The sequence below is a fragment of the Odontomachus brunneus genome, unplaced genomic scaffold (assembly GCF_010583005.1).
Source record: "Odontomachus brunneus isolate Ranch 3 - 2012 unplaced genomic scaffold, Obru_v1 Obru_scaffold_097, whole genome shotgun sequence".
NCBI classification, from domain to species: domain Eukaryota; kingdom Metazoa; phylum Arthropoda; class Insecta; order Hymenoptera; family Formicidae; genus Odontomachus; species Odontomachus brunneus.
The window spans coordinates 995,658-1,005,541 of record NW_022639547.1 but is presented as its reverse complement, the minus strand read 5'-3'; the positions used below and the strand labels follow the sequence as shown (position 1 = coordinate 1,005,541).

Sequence of the window (9,884 nt, the reverse complement as noted above, 5' to 3'; positions counted from 1 at the left end):
GTCATACATAAAGTCATATGTAATTTCATTAATCAATGCAATCAATTATTCATCAAACTTCGATGTGATTGATTATACCCTGATTAATAATTCATTTCATTAAACGATAAAATTATTTGCGACTCTATACATGATTCTATGACGATCGATTAATTTTGGACATCGATTTGCCGATTATTTCAGTCAAGGAAAATTTTGATCGATCAACGTCCAACGCTGCTTTCTTTTCATCTTTGTAGATTCCTTTCCAATGAAAATCCTAGCGGACGTTACATCCGACAAGGATGTAGCTACTGTTCGAAGCTAGTAGCTCGTTCACTGTAAAATGCGTCTTTTTTCGACAGGCAGATTCGGTAATAATTCTGCGTCTCGTCTTGATCGTGCGTCAGAGGCAGAAATTGCGCATTCTCGTGACACACAGTGAAAGTAAGCAACTCGATTATCTGCTGGAAGGCAAAAAAATCGAAAGGACAGCTGGTACGTCGTATCGGAAGAAAGTCAAAGTGATTCCATTACGCGGCCGCTATCCTCTCTTGGTGTGCCGCTTCCTCTTCTCTCACGCATGACAGCAATCCAAAAATAGTCATCTGCGCCCAGGTCAAAATTCGGATTACTTCGGTTAAATACGATTGCGATTTATATAGCCGGAGAGTATGTAAATTATGTAAAGTGTATTCTTAGCGCGGAAGTCCATAAATAAAGACGTGGAAGAGAGCGCGGGTAATATTTCACTGCAAAAACAATTTCTTCAAGACCGGATATTGGCGTGTGCGCGCGCGCGCGCGCGCGCGGATTTATCAAGCAACTTTTCACGCACGTATATTCACACCAAAGTTGAAATCTATGCATCTATTAATTAGTAATATATTCAGACACATGTTTCACTTAACGGTAAAAGATTTAAAAAAGGAAGAAAAATATTATACACCATGGAATGAGATTTACGAGGAGTACATATGTTCTGTGATGGCATACTTATCATAATTTCAAGAGGGTCGCGACCATTATAAATGATATAACTGGTATATATACATTGGATTGAAAGTCATAAATAGCTCAGCCGATCGTGCGAACCGGTCTCTACGTTTTACGTAATTATAACAAATTGCGGACGATACGTTGTGCGAGCAGGATGCGCGCCCGCATGTTTTAATTGCTTCCTATTTTCACGAGCGCTTTCAGCCTCTTGGTCATTACAATCCGCGACGGATGCTCTTGCCTGAACTCTAGGAGAAAATCCCGATTTGCCTCACGGTTTCTATCGGAGGCATTAGGTGCCGTAAATTCCTGTTGTATATAACGAGTTAATACATAAATCATAATTTTTACGACGACAGATAATCCCCAGTGCCATTAAATTTCATTTTGTTAGTTCAGAACAGCGGAACTGTATTCGCTCTTCTCGACGCGAATATCGCAAATAGCTAAAAATGACGGATAGCGAAGTCGCGGATGAAAAATACGGCAATTTGAAACTTTCGAATGTAAATTCCAGCCTTAACTTGGTTCAAACGAATCTTGAAAATCCCGAAAGAAGAGCCCTGCAGAAATATTTTCACGCAACCGTGGAAAGTATCGAGTATTTTTTGTCAGATCTGCCGGAAGATCTTTAAGTGCGCGGCGCGTCAATTCGCGATACAAGAGGAAATAACAACGTCCGCTCACAATCGTACGCTTCCGAATCTTGAAGTGCGGGGAAACGCCTTTCCCATTTCATCGCATTGCGGCGCATCCCACGATGTAAAAGAGCAACGTGAGGCGGCGCATTTCGTAATGCACGTGAGAACAATTTCGCCGCATTCGATGCGCGCGCGTGCGCTCGCCATCTGCAGATTCACTTTGACTTTCTTCCTGAGGGTTACCTCGGTTGCTCCTCGCACCGAAAAGCGGAGCGCATACACATCGAGGCTGCCTTTCACTGATGCGACGTGAGGCCAAGCAAAGATCGTACGCCGATCGCATCGACGTGCAAGCGTCGTGATGATCGGGAAGACGGGAGAGGATGATGCGCGCGAGAGAGAAACGTTTCAAAGTTCTCGACAGACTACTAGCTTACTGACTAAATTACGGCCTTTCACGTTAAATTTGTTGAACAAAAAAGAAGCACAAGAAAACATCCCTTTTGAAGAAAATCACTGAAAATATCAACAAAATGTCAACGATTGAAATTGGTAAAAAAGACACGACTACTAAACAAGTACAATAGTATTGTAGAAAAAATAAAACTTGTTTTTTAATTAATTTTTAAACGCTCATAAGGATCTCGGATCTCATAATGCGGAAAGACATAGACGGTAGACCACCCATCGGTGAGAAAAATTCTAAAATTCTAATTTTGTGAGTTGGATCTTACGTAACTGTAACCAAATGAGATTCACGTGTATCTCATTTGTATATATTTTGTTGTGACAATTAGCCAATAGAACGTTTCCTTTGTAATCGCGGCGGCGGCGGCGGCGGCGGCGGCTTTCGAACGGCGCAACTTCAAAGCGCGTGTTCGTTCGCGATTTTTACATAACACGAGGATGATAATTTCTCTTTAGATTGTTTAACGTTCATGAAGACGAATCCTTCTCCACTTCCATTAACTGTGAGTACGTGTTTTACTTGAAACTACTCCGTGCGATTTAGTCGTCGATACAAGAAGCGATAGAAAGTCCATTCCCCTCACGGGGATCGCCTACGAGAGGGACCTTGATAATAATTATCGAGAAAGTCATTACCGGTTGTATCGCGTGTGTCGCGTGTCATTGCTTGGCTACATGTCGACGTTTGCATACGCAAACCGTCGACGTCCGCCGTCAATTGAATCTCTTTGAATCAGCAAGTCTTTTTTCCGTTTTTGTGTCGCTTGATCAGGCAATCAGTTCTCGTAACACATGCTGTTAGATGAACTAGAATGCGTCGATCGATTATCTGAAGATCTAGCTGCGATCTCGTAGCGAGAACGAATCAATTCAATGGCGAATCTACCAAAAGTATCGGTAGTCGGTTAAATACGTATCGGAGATCGTCTCTCGCTCCCTGCTTCCTTTTATCCACGCTTGTTATTCTGTATTATTAAACGCAGATCGATCTCTGTGCGTTTATACTCTGCGAAAGCACACTTTGCATCACGATACTCGCGACTCTCGGCTACGACGATCGCCTCGTCGTAGAATCTCTGTCGTGGCGCATTCACTACGAAGCATGAACGAGGGGGATCCCCTCCTAACTGAAGATGTACCAAGAAGAGTCGGGATGCAGCACCCCCCATTTAGACACTATAGTAATACTCTTCTGGTACCCCTCCTCGAAAGGTCCGAGTGTCTAGGGTACCGTGAGCGTCTAGGCGGAGGTGTACATTTGCTATAAAAGCCACGGGGATGTCACTACAAACTCATCAGAGGAGTGACGAACCGTAAAAAAAGGACGGCGGTCGGTGCCGTTCTTGGTTTTCTTTTCTCTCCTACAGTGGGCGACAACCCTCGTCGGCGGCGGGAGACATGCGGTTCATTCTGGTCAGTGTTTATTATCATAGTGCTTTCATCTTTCATTAGCTCCTCGGTCCGTGTGCTTTCGTCAGTGCTTTCGTCGTGACACATGTGAGCTTTTTCCTAAGACCGGAAGTGACGCGGGTATTATCGGTATAAGAACTTATGCGTATGCAGAAAAAATCATTGTTGCTTCAAGGTCCGGACGTATCGCGCGATACAGTGACACATCCTGTGCGCGTTATCCTTTCGATTGTCCAGCTCCTCTGTCGGTCGGATCGTCTCAATATACTCCTGCGCGCATAGATTTGTGTAGTTGAACGTCCGAATCTATCGTTACGTAGCAATATCTTTTCGATATCCTCAATTAGATAAGCCTAGGCATTCGATTACTAGGAACTTGTCTCACGTAAGATATCTAAATCTAAATTTAGAATTAGTATTCAATTGAATCATATGATACGTGTAACATTATGGCTCACATTAAATGTCGTTACTTGGAACTTATTCCGTATGACATGGACAGATCTAAATTTAGAATTAGATTTCACTTTTTTTTTTTTCTTGAATCATGTAATACATGCAGCATTAAATCTGTAATCACGATTCTGCACTGAAAAACTCACATTCAACTCGAATTTCGAATTTGAGTATCTCACCTGAGATCAGATCCAAGCAACTACCATTAATACAGATCCTGAATTTGTAATCGTGATTCAGCTGAGAAATTCGCGTTTAACTCCAGATTTTCAAAACTCCTGATTATCTCATCTAAGGCAAGTTAGTAACTTAAGTAGTTATAGAGGCAAAGTAACGAATACAAACCTTAGATATCTTATTTTTAGAGATGCGTTTATACGGACGTATAATGTATCTTTGAACAATTTACCAAGGGATGATTTCACGTAAATACGACTCTTTCTCGGCATCACATCGTTTTTTAATTGGCGCTCGTACCATTGACTTATCGCCGAGGAACCGTGAGGCATTTCTCGTTTCGTAGAGGCGGTATTTATCATTAAGCGTCATGTTCGCGTTTCATTTCCATCCTAACGCGAGAAAAGTACAGACAACAGCCGACACCATGACCTTAAAGTACGAAACAGTAGCGCTGCATTATAACCAGTAAATGGTTACAGACGAGGCGGTAAATTGCTGCCATTTTCCAACGACAATTGCGGGTATTCTTGTCACTTTTCACTCGCGCGGAATGGAAAGTTTTGCAAACGGGAGCTATACTGGAAATACCAGGCGCAGATACATTAGTATCGACTACCGTGTACGAGATTCAATAGGATTGCTATGATGCGACGCGACGCGACTTCTCAAGTAACAGAGTCAAAGCTTCATTGCTAAAATTCCAGACACGTATGTCTAGAATGCTCCGTTTCTATGCGATCTCTCCACCTCGACACTTAGACAAATGATGCCCAAATGGAAATATGAAAGTACACCTCACTTGACAACCGATTTTGTCGGATTACTTTCGAGGAATTATGTCAAGCTCTGGTGAACGTATGAAAAGGCACATCTTAAAAGATTAGGTGTTTCTTACTTTCAATTGCTCCACAACGTATCCAAAACCCATCAGGATTGGCGAGAGACATACACTTCCACATACGTTTCCTTATCAGGCGAATAACTTTTCTCGCATCCCTTACACCTTAATAGCCGAAAAGATCGTGCTTTTCGATCGTTAGTATCTCGAGATAGCTATCCCGATTCTCTGGACGTTTTCGTTCAGGAAGAAGAGAGTATAAAAACCGGATCTGAGAAGCCAAAGGCGACGCAGTGAATCCGAGACACCCTCTGGGTTCTCGAACCAGGATACCAACCGGTTGGAGGATGATCCTCTGAGATCTGAAATTGTCGACGTTTCGACATTTCCTCTCCGCGGGGTTAATCCGCGACGAATACCGCTTGAAGATAATATCCAGTGAGAAAGAAGGAAAAAAAGAAAGAATCTCTCGGAAGAGAGTCCACTTTCGCAAAGTACGACGAGTTAATTGTCGGGCCCGGGCTTCCCGACGGCCCCTTCTGGGAACGCAAAGAGACGAGAGGAGCCGCGGTGGGGACACGTCGACCCAATTTACGCCTGTTTACATCGACCGTGTGTTCACACGCGGCGACGGACACTTTCATTTTTGAGAGATGCACTCGTAAAGCCCGCGAGCGTATAGAAATTCGCGACGATCACTCCCTTACCATCCCTCGACGACGATCGACGACGACGACGACGACGACGACGACGACGACGACGACGACGACGATTGAGTTTCGCGCGAGGAAAAGCCGTGGAAGAGTTTTGATGGCCGCTGATCGCACGGATGCGATAATGACGGGATCGCGACACGCTCGAGAGAGAGAGGACGATTAACGCGGCGGTGGCGGCGGCGGCGGCGGCGGAGGCGGCGGTAGCCTCTTTAGCATGGTCGATCGCACGATTAGCGTACCCTTGTTTTTACGTGTTGATGCGCGCGAGGATAACGTACACGCGGATTACGCTACAGCGATTAACATTTGGCCCTGAGCCATCATTCGATCGAAACACGTTAATTTTTCTCAAACATTATACATGGTAAAAGATTTTGAACTTAACACATATCTTGTCCACTCTAATTTCGATGTTGATTCAATATAGGGCAAATATGTAAGCAAACAACACAAATAAAATATCGAAAATTAACACAAAAATGCAACGGACAAAAATGCTTGGAGACTATTGTGCTATTTTAATATTTAGAAATGATGACTTTTTATTAACTCAACGCAGAATATGTCCAAAATAATGACAACATGTTAAATTAACATTCACACACAGGTGTAAATTTAACACAAATATTTTTATACGAATCGACAATACAAATACACAACGCCTTTGTGGCTTTGGATCGCCTATATTTGTTTGTTGTTTATAATAAGTCGATATTTCAAGAAATGTTTAGTGAAACGTTGGAAAACGGTCGAGTCGACCGTTTACTTGTTTCTAATTTGAATTCGATATTGGATTCACTTTCGCTTTTCACGTAGAACACAATATTGCCATTTTCCCAACTCTCGCTTCCTGAATTTCTAAGCATCGTCATCGTCATCACCATCATCATCACTTACAATAGACAATATAAATGCGAATCACTCGCATAGGGGTCCTTACGGAACTAATTAAGAGGATTCTTTCAGACAATATTCTGCGGCCTCTTTGTTATCTCCGCGCTTGGAGACCCGATTAGAACAAAGAGAGAGTGAGTACATAATGAGTTATTAACATATGGCACTTAAGGAGAAACACTCAGTCGAGATGTAGAAATTATCATACACCACAAATGAATTTTAATTAACATTCATAATGACTAAATATATAAAGTAGTAAGTTTTTTGTTGCACTTTGCAGTCTGCACGTGTACATAATTGAATGCAACTCGAAATCGTGTGTACGCAATCAAGTTGAAAGAAGCTTTCTCGTTGGTGCAAAAATTTGTCGAATGACGTAATAAGATCGGATGCATTCAATCTAGAATGAACGTTGCAGGCCTCCCATAAGCTCGCAATATGGGCCGCCGCTGAACAATCACGGACCACCGTCGACATCGTACGGGGCGCCGTCCGATTCTTATAGCCCGCCATCAAAGTCTTACGGTGCACCCTCCGACTCGTACGGCGCACCACCTCCGCCTCCGTCATCGTCTTACGGCGCGCCATCGTCATCCTACGGTGCACCGTCCGCGCCATCATCATCATCGTATGGTGCACCGTCTGTGCCTTCGTCGTCCTACGGCGCGCCGTCCGGCCCATCTTCATCTTACGGGGCACCTTCGCAGAGTTATGGCCCACCGTCGTCTAGCTACGGCGCGCCATCCGGTGGTGATCACGGATCCTTCGGCGGCGATCACGGCACGGGATCCCACGATTTCGGCGGCGGCGGCGGCGGTCACGGCGGCGGCGGCGGCGGCGGTCACGGCGGAGGATCTTACGACAGTGGTCACGGAGGAGGAGGAGGAGGATCCTTTGACGGTGGCCACGGCGGAGGGTCCTTTGGCGGTGGCCATGGCGGAGGGTCCTTTGACGGTGGCCACGGCGGAGGGTCCTATGGCGGTGGCCACGGCGGAGGGTCCTTTGACGGTGGCCACGGTGGTGGAGGAGGCTCCTTTGACGGTGGCCACGGTGGAGGAGGCTCCTTTGACGGTGGCCACGGCGGAGGATCCTATGACGGCGGTCATGGTGGAGGAGGAGGAGGAGGATCCTTTGACAGTGGTTTCGGAGGTGGTTCGTTCGGTGATCATCACGGATCGGGTGGTGATGGCGGTGGCTTCGGATCGTCGTCCGGCTCCTACGGGCCACCGCCACCACCTTCAGGATCCTACGGGCCGCCGTCACCGCCTTCGGGATCATACGGCCCTCCGGCGCATGATCAACCGAAAGGCGTGTGGAAAAAGAAACTGGTATGGAAACCCGAGTGGAAGCAAATCTGGAAAACAGAGTCCAAGTTGATTTGGAAGCAAGAGTGGAAGAAGGTGCAGGTGCCGGTTTGGAAGGAAATTCAAGTGCCCGCTTGGAAGGAGGTCAAAGTGCCAGTATGGAAAAAAGTCCAAAAACCCGTTTGGAAGGAGATACAAGTGCCAGCCTGGAAAGAGGTTCAAGTACCGGCTTGGAAGAAGGTTTGGAAACCTGTATGGAAGGAAGTCCAGGTGCCAGTGTGGAAGGAGATCCAGGTACCCGACTGGAAGAAGATTTGGGTGCCGGAATGGATCAAGATTGGTATACCTGGCGAACAATACGTGGGCAAGGACCATCATGGTTGGCAATATACTAGTCACGATCTCTGGAAGAAGAAGCTGATCTGGAAGCCGGTCTGGAAGAAGATCTGGAGGACCGAGAAGAAACAGATCTGGGTGAGCGAGAAGAAATTAGAATGGAAAGCGGAATGGAAGCAAATTTGGAAGTCGGAAAAGAAACAAATTTGGGTGACGGACAAGAAGCTGGTCTGGAAAGAAGAATCGGTGCAAGTATGGGTGCCTCAGAAGAAGCAGATCTGGGTCACGCAGAAGAAGCAGGTGTGGAAAGACGAGTGGAAGAGCAAGTGGGTTCCGGTTTGGAAAGATGTGCAGGTACCGGCTTGGAAGAAGGTTTGGAAGCCCGTCTGGGAGAAAGTTTGGGTGCCCATTGAGTCCCATCACGATGAAGGTCATCACGGCTACAAGTAAGATCGTCGTCGTCGTCGTCGAGGGTCACGCTCGACCGACTTCGATTTTCCTCCTTTGTCCATTTCACGGCGCGCTCATAGGCCCGAGAAGCGGATTCTGGCGAAGAACTCAGCGCGTGCTACCAAGAAAGTTGTTCGAACTTTATAAGATTTGTGATAATTGATTGCCCACAAATGGACACGCATCTCGGGAGGAAAGTCTTGGAGTAAAGTCGGGCCGATAGACGTATACTAGAAGGAGGGAAAGGCTTATGGTTAACAGTTAGAAAGCATCGCGACGATGAGATATGCACCGGAGGAGTGGACGAGGAAAATTTTTTAACGATTATCCTGGTGACAGCGCGTTCGCGTTGCATATCCTTTGACGGCCGACGATTCTTTACGCAGATTATTCTATATCTATCCGAATATTTGATTGTCAGGATATCATCGTGATGGATACGGTCATGTTGTCTGCGAATATTAGCTAAATAGAATGTAGAGGGGCAAAATCAAACAAATCGTCGTTAGAAGAATGTTTGTCATATTCGTTGAAAACTAGAGTTACAATTTATACGCGTCATCTACATCGAACGAAACGTTTAATTCTTAAGATTACATAACGCTCAATATCTGTTGTATCATGATAATCTAATCTTAAATTTCACCGAAATGATTGATAAGACGTCGAAAGCGTAACATTTCTCTCTTATTCATTTTCCAGTATATAATCGCCTATATTTGGGATTATAAAATGTATATTATTAGATGATTTATCAAAACTCGGGATGGACATGTATTCGTAATTATGCGTAATTTAATTCTCCAGTGTGTACATATCGTTTGATTATTTAGATGCGTGCATGTTAATATTTTTTTATACGTTAATAAATAATGCTTTATATGCCACGGCGTTAATTAAATATTCCTCGCGTTTTTATGTATGATTTCTTTCTTCGTTGTTTGTAATGTGTCGAGAGTAATTGACATTCAGACATGAGAAGACAGAAATGTTACACAGATGCGAGTTTGGGCACTATGAGAGAGAGAGAGAATTCATATTTGACTAAATTACAGGCTTGATGAAGTGATAGTGATTAAATAGGCTCAGAAGCGCAATTAATTTCGAGCACTGATTGACGTGGTGGTAATAAAGAAGAAAAAGAGGGGAGGAAAGTGAGAATGAAATTTTTTTACGTTTGTAAATAAAACAATTTGTATTTTTTCCCACA

The 9,884-nt window shown here is 44.6% G+C and overlaps 1 protein-coding gene across 1 annotated transcript; it reads left to right on the top strand.

Annotated features, from left to right (window-relative positions):
- Window positions 1–3,335: 3,335 nt before the first annotated feature.
- Window positions 3,336–9,884, top strand: LOC116848684 (translation initiation factor IF-2-like). The gene is made up of 3 exons (XM_032825013.1): window positions 3,336–3,500; window positions 6,654–6,715; window positions 7,003–9,884. Exons 1-3 carry the CDS (start codon window positions 3,486–3,488, stop codon window positions 8,672–8,674), a joined length of 1,749 nt encoding a protein of 582 aa, XP_032680904.1. The 5' UTR covers window positions 3,336–3,485; the 3' UTR covers window positions 8,675–9,884.